Source organism: Argentina silus (assembly GCF_951799395.1).
Source record: "Argentina silus genome assembly, chromosome: 7".
Lineage (NCBI taxonomy): Eukaryota > Metazoa > Chordata > Actinopteri > Argentiniformes > Argentinidae > Argentina > Argentina silus.
In genome coordinates this window covers 15,982,404-15,994,903 of record NC_139661.1, presented here as the reverse complement: position 1 = coordinate 15,994,903, position 12,500 = coordinate 15,982,404, and the positions used below count along the sequence as shown (strand labels likewise).

Below are 12,500 nucleotides of genomic sequence, written 5' to 3'. Positions count from 1 at the left end.
CTCTCTCTCTCTCTCTTCCCTCTCCACTGTCTCTGTATTCTTCACTCTCCAGACTGATGGGGTTTCTGCTGGAAGTTGAATTGATTGAATGTTGTCTCTACTGTGTATACTTGGCTCTGTCACACGCACACGCACACACACACACACACACACACACACACACACACACACACACACACACACACACACTCAGACATATTGTCCACCCCAATTTATTCCATGTCTACCCCCCCCCCCCCCCCCCCACCACCACCACCCTCCTCCACCAATAATACACTATTCATTACTGCGGACAGCCTTGTAAATGTCATCCAGCTCCACACTACACACATCAGTGTGTAACTGACTATAACTTATTTATTTTCATAATTCATCCTCTAAATTATGAATGAAGGTGGTTGTTACCCAGGAGGCCCCACTGCATGCTGGGATATGAGCTCTCACAGCCAATGAGCTGGTGTGTGTGGGGGGGGGGGTGGGGGGGGCGGTTTGGGGGGGGTGGTCTGGAGGCGGCGACCAGGTGCCAATCGTTTAGGGTGCTAAAAATGTTTAACCCTGCTTCTCACTCTGTGTCACCCGACTGGCAGATGTCAATCACCCCCATTACTTTAACTCTACCTCTCTTTAACATTCCCCCTCTACCTCCTCCTTCATCTGTCTCACTCTCTCCAACTGCCTCTGTCTTTTGACCTCCGTCCCACTGCATTTGGATTGGATGGGGGGGAGGGGGGGGTTTGATCTCCAGATTAAGTCTTGACCTCCAGATTAAGTTTTGTAGAAGAGGATTAGGCTGAATTGTGCTGTCTCTTCAAGCAAGGTGTTTCTCACCATAACCAGAAGATCAAGAGGTTATAATGTATAATGAAGGGAATTGGTAGATCAGCAGGTCCAAGCCTGAGTGGAGCTCACGACTACCATCTTGTCACCAAACATTTCATGACCATAACAGTCTAATTCACATTCTAATTGGAATACAGTGCTCATGGAACCAACATGGTGCCCCCATGAACATTCTATTGTTAAACAGAGTTCAGCGATGTTCTGTGTGTCTGTGGCTGTGTTTGCTGTCTGCTTGCTGAGCCAGTGTAGTCAGTACTAAATGTCACGTCTGTATTTGTTTATCACAGCAGAGGCCTGTAATAGGCTTGTTATTGGAGCTAGATGAGTCTAGTCTCACAGGAGGTTGCTATGACTCCAAGATGGTGTCTTTTATATATTTTTTATATTATTCATATATATATATATAAATAATTACTCCTTCACTATATCCTGAATCAGAAAGGGTATATTGTCCTTGGGTATATTGTCCTTGTCATATATCATTCAGACGTCTCCACACATACACATGCACGTACGCACGTACGCACGTACGCACACACACACACACACACACACACACACACACACACACACACACACACACACACACACACACACACACAGGAGATCATGCCATCCCTCTGTCCCTTAATTAATCTCAGACGTGACATTCCCTAACAGAATGATGGATGATTCCCTGATTAACCCCCCACACCCCACCCCCCCAACTCCCCCCAACCACCCACCCTCATTGCCTAGTCATCGTCACAGCCAACCTCTCAATGATGGATCAAATCACCACTGCTGTTAGCTCCAAGGATTGGTTCATTTCTTACGTGCCCCTGCATCATGTCCAGTATGCCAGTATGATTCTTCATGGTTCTCGTTTGGGCTATACAGGCACAGGTAGGCACACTAGACCAAACACATGACTTTCTCATCTCACATACAGCGCTGGTAGAGCACACACTGCACAAGTGTGTTTGATACCATTCCTGATTCCATTCCATGCATTACCATGAGCCCGTCCTCCAATTTCTACCTCCACCAGCCTCCCCTGCTGCACACCACACCACACCACACCACACCACACCACAACAGCACAGCACACCACACCACAGCAGTCAATTCCACATAATCAAACCATGTGAAACACACCGGGCTGTATATCACACCAGAAAGGGTATATTGTCCTTGTCTCTGTTATCGTCCTCTAACCTCCTTACGTTGTATGATCAGATCCTCTGTGTGTATTTGGTGACCCTCCTAGACGAGATGAGTGTTGTTATGAGTTCCAGCTGGCCAATGTCAGAGTCCCCCTCCGATGTGGTGAAGAGGGGGATGTGATGATGTGGCCCTGGAGAGGGCTTAAAGCCCCGCACAGGAAATCAACCTCTGATAAGAACCCCCCCCCCCCCCCCACCACACACACACACACACTCCTGTGTCCTGACTGACTCACCACCCCACTCCTCCATCTTCATCTCCTCATTCCACCCTTTATCAGTTCATTACTCTGCCCGTTTTCTGACACACACACGCACACATGCATACACACACGCACACACTCGTGTAGCCACATATATACACACACACACACACACACACACACACACACCTGCGCTTTCTCTCTTTAGGTAGCTTGTAATACAGTAGGTCCTCTACAGTGAGAGAGGGCCACTTGAGGAAGGTAATCAAAGAGGGATTAGGTGTATTTGGCCCTCGCATACACACCCTGTTTATTTTGAATAGGTCTCCTAGCTGTGCATGAGATTGGATGGACACACACACACACACACACACAGAGACACAACCATATACTTAAACACACACAAACACACACACACACACACACACACACACACACGCACTCCATCACACGCTGACAGGAAATCAAAGATGATATCTAAGGGTAGAAATGAAAAGATGGAATTAGGTGAAGGATAGAGGAGAGCTGATCTATATATACCCTTACCTACCACTCCACCTTGACCAGCTTGTCTGTCAGTCAGCCTGTGTTGTCGGTGCCTATTACACACTGCAATGCCTTTCCCCCTCTATCAGAAGCACACTAGGAGGAACTAGGACAAAGTAGAACCAGGAAGAACCAGAACCTCATGCACCACACCACACTTACACCATATTCCACATTTGTTTATTGTTCAGCACCTGAGCAGCCAGAGGAGGATGGGCCCCCATTGGTTCCTCTCAAGGTTTCTTCCGCCCTGGGGAGTTTTTCCTTGGCTTGCTTTTTGGTGCTTCGGTGTTTGTATTGTTTGTATTGTCTTTTGTATGCTGAGACAATTGACTTTGTAAAAAGCGCTATACAAATACATTTGATTGATTGGTTGATTGATTGATTGATTGATTGATTGACCAGCGACAATGGTTAGATCATTGTCCCAGACGAGAGACTTCTGTTGAGAAGAGAGGGAGAAGGATGGATGAGGGACTTCTGGTGACAAAGGTGGGAGAAGGCTGAAAAGATGAGGCGAGACTTGGAAGAAATTAGATGGCAAATGAACAATGGAGCGACAATTTCACATTGGAACATTGTTAATTGTTCAAAAGCTCTCTTATCCACTTGGCTTTGTTTCCCCTCCTCTGTGCTCTCTCCCCCTGCCTGTCTTTCTCTCATTAGGAGTATCTGTTTGTCTTGCACTTAATGTTCCCCACACATCGTGACTTTTGAAAGCGCTGGTTCAGTTTAATGTGACACTCTCATGCAAAAGAGCAAATGTTCAGATGGTACACTGGGACAGATATTTGGGTTACAATAATGTCAGGTTGAAATTATGATTTTGTTACATTTGCATTTTAGACATTTAGCAGCGTAAGTGAGTGCGGGTGCGTACGTGCGTACGTGCGTGTGTGTGTGTGTGTGTGTGTGTGTGTGAAGTTATATATAGTTATATATGGTAGGATACTATCGTTATAAAACTCTATTGTTTGCAACAATGCTCCTGTCCTGTGTATGAGTCAGTCATGTCTTATTGATTACATTCATATCCTGTTCCATTTCAAAATATAAACAGGTTTGGGTTGTGTGGTTATGGAATTATAACAATACTGTTCTCTGCAATAGCCTTAATGATACACTTTTGCTGTTGGGAGGTTCAGATAAAGAACACATTTATGAGGCCTAAAATTAGCATACCCTCTATACAATGCCATATTTTATGAGCTTACATAGGGAGGAATAATGTCTTTATCACAGATAAATTGGCAAAGAAAATCTAATTTTTTGGTCAAATCAGATTTTTAACAGTGGAGTATTCTTTTTTTCCTCTTTTGTTCTAGGCAGCTAGTTGAGTTATTCCTCCTTTCTGTCGGAGGACTGCGCACTCAGAAATCCCCCGTGATTGAGTTTCTTGGCCCTTAATATGTGCCCTCAGCCTTAATGAGCTTTAAAGATTATATTACTCCTTCAGAATAGAAGAACGGGTACTTATTATTTATGGAGAGGGGAAATTCATCGTCTCACTGAGTGAAATCTGTTGTGAGGAGAAGTTGATATGAAGACATTGCCATAGGAACCGAGGTTGAAAGGGTCAGAGTTTTGATTGAATAATTGTGCGCCGGCTAATATGCCCTTCTGCTCTGTGTTTCATCATATTAGACTATTAGATTCAAGGAGTGCAGTGCATTCCAAAATATGCCCATTTCGAAGTCTGAATGACTTCCAATGACTTGAGCATTGCATGCTACATTACCAAAGGGTTCCTGGGTAATGTTTCATCATGAGAGGTTCAAACTTGGGCTGGATGGCTGCACTTGGCTGGCAAAACACAGCAAAAATGTATTTTCTTAAAGGGAGGAATAAATTCCTCGAACAGCAAGTGTCCAAATCTCCACGGCTCTAAGAACATTTAAGTGCTCAAATCTGTTTTTTTTTTATCTTCAAATATTCATTGTTTTTTTGAGGACTTGGTTCTACTTTGCAACGTTCAACGTTCCACTGTTTCAACTTTGGGTTCAACCTTGTGCTGGAAATGAACGTGTGGAGAATGGAGATGGTCTCTAGAGAGGTGTGGGAAGGGGTGAAACAAGGACCATGACATGACCCAATTTGGTGCCTACTCGTGGGCGCTTATGTTTATAGAAAAACTATTATGAACCAGCTGCTAAGTGCAAAGTCCTGTTTCGGTGTCACATCACATTTAACTTAAAGCATAGGGAAACTACATTTTTAGGATTATTTTTAAAATATTTTTTTCTACATGAACCTCTGCTGCTGTGGCTCCAGTCGTTGGAGCACATGAATGATCAACTTGGTGAACACTTTACATGAAAGGGGCAATCTGTGATTTAAACTACAACAAAGTGGTCACCCCGCCACTTTTGGTAAACAGCTGAGGGATGGGGCAGGAGAAATGTAACCCCTCTCAAATGAATAGAGATTGCTATGGATGCAAGGACTGACCATCCATGAGATTGAGGCATTTATAAGTCATACTCTTCAAGAAATAATTGCTATATATAATTCATTTAAAAGTAAAACAAAATAGAGGTACTGTAACAATCCCAGATTGCCCCTTTAAGGAGCCCTTTATAAAGCGTTTATAAATGATTTAGAACTAGTTTATAAACTATTGATTATCAGTGTATAAATTATTTATAAAGCATTAACAAATATTTATAAATTATTGGTTTAAATTAGGCTAAGTGTAAGCTCACTATTTGGCAAGCACCAAGCGGCTGGATTACCAGGTGGCCTCTTTTCACTGTCATGATGCAGAATATATCCTCTCAATTTAGTGAGCACATTTAGACAAAGTTTGTTTTTCATTAATATTACATTTCATTTAATTAATTGTATATTCTAAATGGAATCATTATGGTTTATAATGAACATTCATAAGCAAGAGTGTGGGATAGCTCTCGTAAGCAGTAGCCATTGCTGTTGAGAAACAGCAGTTGAAAAGGATAAAGTTAAATGTTTTGACAGACAGCTGTAGTGCTGCCTAAACTGTGCATCTCACGCTTCTGCGACACCTGCCAAAATTGTTAATGACATGCCATGACACATCCAAGTTCACTTTGGCTCCCGAGAAATCCTTCTCTAAGCCTCTCTGAAAAGGATACCTCAGCATCTATCAGTCGGAGCAATCTTGCACTTTCTCCTCTGCCCGTCATCGTCGTCGAGGGAGTTGAGAAAATTGAAATTTGTTGGTAAATGAGTTGGTAAATGATTTTCCCCGAGTGCTCTTGCTCCAGAGGCCCCCTGAGGCCCCACCACCGTCTGGTCCCCTCCTCTCTCCTCCCTCTGGGGGACAGGCCTCTCAGTTCTGTGGCATTTCAAATCTGCTCCCAATTATCCGCCCCCCGCTCCAGTGATGATATTAAAGTCTAATACCCCCCCTCCCCGCCCCATGCCACGCCATGCCTTCCGAAAATCTCCTAGCTTTTTCCATCAGCCCTGTGGTACACTGGCAATGACCAGACCTGGGTGAAATGAATATGTGACAAGTGGGGTTCGACCTGGGTCCCTCCCCCCGGTGGAAGACCCAAGTGTGTACCATTAGACCAAGATGACCTCCTCAAGGTCTGAGGAAGACACTTGACTTTACATGTCTCAAGCAGGGCTACCCATCACCAGAGCATGATCCAAATCACTTCTGCTACACATACTGTATGTCAAATACTTGATTGTGGTCTGAATAGTGTTTTCATTTGCATTATTTTTTTGGGGTTCATTATTGAGCCCCCACTCTTAAAAAATGTCAGGAGTGTGCCTAGCTTAGCATTGACTGTCCCTTTTTCTCCTCTCCTCCAGACAAGTTCAACGCCTATGTGACGCTGAAAGTGCAGAATGTCAAAAGCACCACCGTCACAGTACGTGGGGATCAGCCATGTTGGGAGCAGGACTTCATGTTGTAAGTATGAAGCAGTGGAGGCTGGCGGAGGTAGAAATGGACTCATTGTTGCATGGAATGAGGAATGGTATCAAACACATGTTCGGTACCATTCCTCATTCCGTTCTATGCATTACAATGAGCCCGTCCTTTGGTTTGATTTGAGCCTCCCCTGGTATGAAGCAGTCTCTGAGAGGATGGTGTGCAGTGATGGGGAAGCTACTCTGAAATTGTATTTAACTAAATTACCAATGACTTTAATTTAAGTGAAGAAGTAAACTAAAGCTACCATTGAGGGAAATATAGTATGTCAAATTAAAACTACTTTGAAAAAGTAGTTAAACTAATAGTTGAGCTACATGTAGTGGAACTACTCCCAATCACTGATGTTTGTGTTTCAGAACTACATTTGTCGCAATATGTTTAATTCAAACAAAACTGAAGCAAACTGCAACACAGCACAACACATTGAAAATCAGAAGAAGGTGATCCAAAGCAATCCTTTGGTCCGGTTTCTAAAGGTTGTGGTCAGACTTGATCTTGGTTCAGCTTTCCAATGTTCCATTAGGAACTCTGATGAAAATATTCCGGTAAGTTCCTAAAGCAATATTGGAGAGCTGAACCAAGCCCAATTCACTCTTCAGACATTTAGACCTTTTAACTTTAGCAAAACCTTGTTTTGGACCACATTCATCCAGATTTTCAATGAGTTGTTTGCAGTTAGCCTATTGGATCGTTGTGAAAGACATCCAATCAAAGGAGACGTATTGAGATGTATGCAGGGGGTTCGGCCTGTGTGTCACCCAAGGATGGGGATCAGCCAAGGCTCTCTCCCCACACTGTGTCTGCTCTAATGGGACTGACAGAGACAGAATGAGGGCCCTGTCCCTGGGTCTCCAGGCTGGCTGAGAGAGGCAACTAAATGGGAATTTGCGGTGGAGCCTTTGGGACAGATGGGAAGCAAAATTGCATAGGGGGGCACCTGATAAATGGGTGTGTAGATTTAAATCAAATGAATTGTTGAGCGCAGGCTTTTGCTGTGTGTGGGAGAGCGTATTTTCCTGGGCGGGGGATAGCTTACGTGGCTCTCCAACGACTCAGTCTGGCGAGCTCTGGTGAACCGTTCATTTTGTCTCATTTGTTTGCTTCTGTAATACCATCTGAACATAATTTTGTTTGTTTGTTTGTTTACTTTCCTTCACGTGGTGCCAGTTGGCCATTTTGTCATTTTCATTTCCCCGGTGGGGTCGGACAAATTAATTTTCTTTTACACAGTGCTTCTATTTTGTGAAGATTGGAAATGCTCCGCTGTTCTTTCTCTATTTGCTGGTGGGTTGTGTGAGAGGGTCGCGACCTCTGATTCATCGGTGCTGAATTGAATGTCAGTCTCTGATTATGCTGTAGTTCTCCGATTTACAGGGGGCTGGAGGTGTGTGTGTGTGTGGGGGCGGGGGGTGGGCAGTGCTGTAGGCATTAATTATGACCTTCCATTGTCTGTAATTGCGTGGTTAAGGAACAGAAAGTAAAGTTTTAAGTTGTTCATTATTCAATCTGTTGCTGAAATGTCAGACTCAGACTGTCTGCTACCATGCAGCACTGACTGTAAGTAAGCGGTTATTAATACACATAATAACCCCTCATTACCAGTAAGGGGTTGTTAATACACATATGGATGCTCTTACACATTAGCAAGAAACATATTATCATTTTGAAAACACTGTCAATATACAGTTTAGTACGCAGGCGCACACACACACACACACACACACACACACACACACACACACACACACACACACACACACACACACACACACACACACACACACACTTTCCCTGTTTCACTCTCCTCTGTGCTCATCCCCTGTGGTTAATTAGAGGGATTGAAGGGAATCAGTGTGGATATAGAGGAGGATTACCCCAACCATGGTCCCAGGCCACTCCACTCCCACCCACTCTTCTCCCCCCACCACTCTCCACCTCGACTCTACCCCACTCCAACCTACCTTTTATAACACACACAGTCCCCAGTCCCCAGTCCCCAGTCCCCAGTCCCCAGTCTCCAGTCCCCAGTCTCCAGTCCCCAGTCCCCAGTCCCCAGTCTCCAGTCCCCAGTCTCCAGTCCCCAGTCCCCAGTCCCCAGTCCCCAGTCTCCAGTCCCCAGTCCCCAGTCCCCAGTCCCCAGTCCCCAGTCTCCAGTCCCCAGTCCCCAGTCCCCAGTCCCCAGTCTCCAGTCCCCAGTCCCCAGTCCCCAGTCCCCAGTCTCCAGTATCTAGTCTCGCTCTATTTGTCCAGTTTTTCTCTCTCTCTGGGTCTCTCCCTGTGTGTCTCTCCTGTCTGTCTCTCTGGTCTCTCTCTGGTCAGTCTCTCTGGTCTCTCTCTGGTCTCTCTCTGGTCAGTCTCTCTGGTCTCTCTCTGGTCTGTCTCTCTGGTCTCTCTCTAGGTCTCTCGCTGGTCTCTCTCTGAGTCTCTCCCTGTATGTCTCTCCCTGCTTGTCTGTCCTGTCTGTCTCTCTGGTCTCTCTCTGGTCTGTCTCTCTGGTCTCTCTCTGGTCAGTCTCTCTGGTCTCTCTCTGGTCTCTCCCTGTTTGTCTGTCCTGTCAGTCCCTCTGGGTCTCTCCCTGTGTGTCTCTCCCTGTGTGTCTCACCCTCTCCCTATCTCTACAAACTCTCTTTTCTCTTTTGGCATCCCTCACTCAGTATCTTTCTATCTGTGTGTGTGTGTGTGTGTGTGTGTGTGTGTGTGTGTGTGTGTGTGTGTGTGCTGTGTCTCTCTGTGTTATAGCCACCTGTCTCTCTCTCTCTCTCTCTCTGGGTGTTGTAGACAGGTCACTGTTCCTTTGCCTCTCATGCCCAGCATATAGAAGATTATAGAATAGCATGATGGAGGGAAGAGAGGAGGTCTTGGAGAGGATTACATTGAGATGAGTGAAGGAATCCCCAGGGAGATGACTTAATGATAATAGACTAATTAGCTAATACCCTCATTAGCAGCCATTTGGCTCTGTGTGAGAGCAGATATGAGCGCCGGCGTCCTGCTATGGGAGGCTGCAGGTGGCCATAATTGTGTGAAATGGAGATGAAAATACAATCTCAGTCACTGTATCAGTCAACACTCAACAACTGCGCTGTACTGTATGGAGGCAGAACCTGAGTTCTTCTAGTGGAATTAACACAGCCTGGGCAGTAGGGAACTGTGTTCATGTTTTAAGCCGTGTGTCTATGTGTGTGCATGGTGTGTATGTGTGTGCGCATGGTGTGTGTGTGTGTGTGTGTGTGTGTGTGTGTGTGTGCGTGTGCGTGTGTGTCTATGTGTGTGCATGGTGTGTATGTGTGTGCGCATGGTGTGTGTGTGCGTGTGCGTGTGCGTGTGCGTGTGCGTGTGTATGTGGGAGTTCTAGGCCAACCTTCTGTATGACGTGCCGCCTGGCGGTGGGTTGGGACTTCTGGGTCAGGAGGAGAGTCCTGGCAATGGGATTAGCGTCCAGGCTGCACGGCCTGCCGATCTGGACAAACACTGAACTGGGGATTAGAGAGAGACAGAGGGAGGGGTGGAGAGAGAGAGAGGGAGAGGGAGAGGGAGAGGGAGAGGGAGAGAGAGAGAGAGAGAGAGAGAGAGGGAGAAATGGAGAGAGAAATGGAGAGTTGAAGCCCAGGTCATAACTAATGCAGAATAAGTGAACACCTATTGGGGCTGTGTGCACCGTAGGCAGCAGTGCTAAATACAGAATCTGACCGCGGGCACAGTGATTGACACACTGAGGAGGCAGTAATGGACATATTATTGCAGCCACGTTAGTCATTAGTCAGGAGTGAGGAGGTAACATACCTACGGCCTGGGCACCATAATAATCACCCCTTCTGGAACAGTCAGTCAAACCACAGCTGGCGACACTGTTCAATCATATAGCCTAGACGACATATTACTGTACCAGCAATGGCCAAGGCTACATATTACCACCAGTGGTCTTGTGGTTAGAGTGTCAGCCCTGGTGTTGGATGGTTGTGGGTTCAATCCCTGGGCCGAGTCATACCGAATATTAAAGACTCAAAATGAGATGTGATACTTCTCTGCTTGGTGTTCAGCATAAGAGTTTTTCCCTGTGACGTGACCTGCAGGTAAAACTCTGGGCCCTAGTTAGCCAGTGAAGACTAGATCCTAGAGTTTTTCCTGGTCAGGAGAAATGATCCCTATTTAGGTCTTATTATGGCTTGTCTAAAATTGAAGTAATACTTCCCTGTGCCTGTTTCAGATTGGCGGTGTCTCTGACATTGTCTACTTTTCCCTTGTCAATAGAGTTGAGGTATTTCGGGGGTGACGTGTAATTTTCAGCGCTGTCGCTCTGCCCACCTCACGACTCGATTGGCTGTCGTTTTGGCCCGTCAGCCAACCACCAGGCTCAAGATGCACCCCCTGATAGGAGCTCCAGAAATCAATTAATCATTGGAGAGAGGCTGAGGCAGCTACTGGGGCTGAGCTCATAAACGTCTGTCAGTGAACACACACGCGCACACACGCGTGCACACGCAAACACACAAACGCACGCACGCACGCACGCACGCACGCACGCACGCACGCACGCACGCACACACTTTTTTCTTGCAGAGCTCTTCTCGTCTCTCCCTCTCTCTCGATCTCTCTCTACATATCTGTGTTACTAGTGGCCCTTGACTTGAGCTTTTGTCCTATACTTTGAAGCCTGCACCTTGGAAGAAAAGTCTAGTGTTTTGTTTAGCACCAGGCGTGTGTCCTCTTTCCTTTGACTCTCTCAAATCTTTCAGATCAAGAGGCATCCATTATTGAACAGATGTTTTGTGTTGTTGTGAGTTGAGAGTATTTTTATCCTGCTGGCTTCTTCCAGACTTATTGTGCACATACGTACGTCAGTACAGGGTAGAGGGGCAAGAGAGAGATAGGGAGAGAGAGATTGACAGAAAGGGTAAAACATTAACACATAAATAGCCATTTGATCGACTGTTGCACAGAGGCATGAAGACTTGTAGACATGTAGACAGACACATACACACACACACATATTCCTTATACATCATGAGAAGACAGGGAGCATTCTGTTAGTTGTTGAGGGCTGATTTGACTTCAATGTTTGTGCGTATGTTTGCATGAGTATGCATTAGGGCTTGCATGCATGTTTCTGCCTCTGTATATGTGTGTGTGCATGTACGTGCGTGTGTGTGTGTGTGTGTGTGTGCGTGTGTGTGTGCGTGCGTGTGTGTACAGTACAGTACATCTCTTACTGCACACGTGTGTGTGTGTGTGTGTGTGTCTGTGTGTGTGTGTGTGTGTGTGTGTGTGTGTGTGTGTGTGTGTGTGTGTCTGTGTGTGTGTGTGTGTCTGTGTGTGTGTGTGTGTGTGTGTGTCTGTGTCTGTGTGTGTGTGTGTGTGTGTCTGTGTGTGTGTGTGTTTGTCGTGTGTTAATTGCCGTGCTCTCTGCCCCGGTGGCTCAGTCACAGTTCCAGGGTGTCTCAGAGTGCCTTGGCAGTCAGACTGAAGGCCGATGAATATGCAGATGAGCCTGTCTTCTGTCGTCTAGCCGTCACTAGACAGAGCAGCAGATAGCGTTGCTGTTATTTTCTCCCCTGCTTAAGCAGGCAGACATCAGCCAGGCCTGTTTGACAGGGACAGTACTGGCTGGCCCGATGTGGGAGATTTGTGATTATTTATTTATTAAAATGAGAAACAGGCTAGCTCTCCGTTGCTATTAATACCTGGTGAAGGACGTGTTGAGTTGAGATTCGATTCAGTGTGATTGGCCGGATGGATGGATGGGTGGATGGATGGGTGGGTGGGTGGATGGATGGGTGGGTG

The 12,500-nt window shown here is 46.0% G+C and overlaps 1 protein-coding gene across 1 annotated transcript in view; it reads left to right on the top strand.

Moving 5' to 3' along the window:
- The window catches only part of LOC310807470 (protein unc-13 homolog B-like), a gene marked incomplete at its 5' end in the record, with an annotated part of 116,480 nt that overhangs the window by 12,637 nt on the left and 91,343 nt on the right, over nucleotides 1-12,500 (top strand). The window contains one exon of the mRNA XM_083673966.1: nucleotides 6,596-6,695. Coding sequence (XP_083530092.1) covers nucleotides 6,596-6,695 — 100 coding nt within the window. The remainder of the gene's footprint in view (nucleotides 1-6,595; nucleotides 6,696-12,500) is intronic.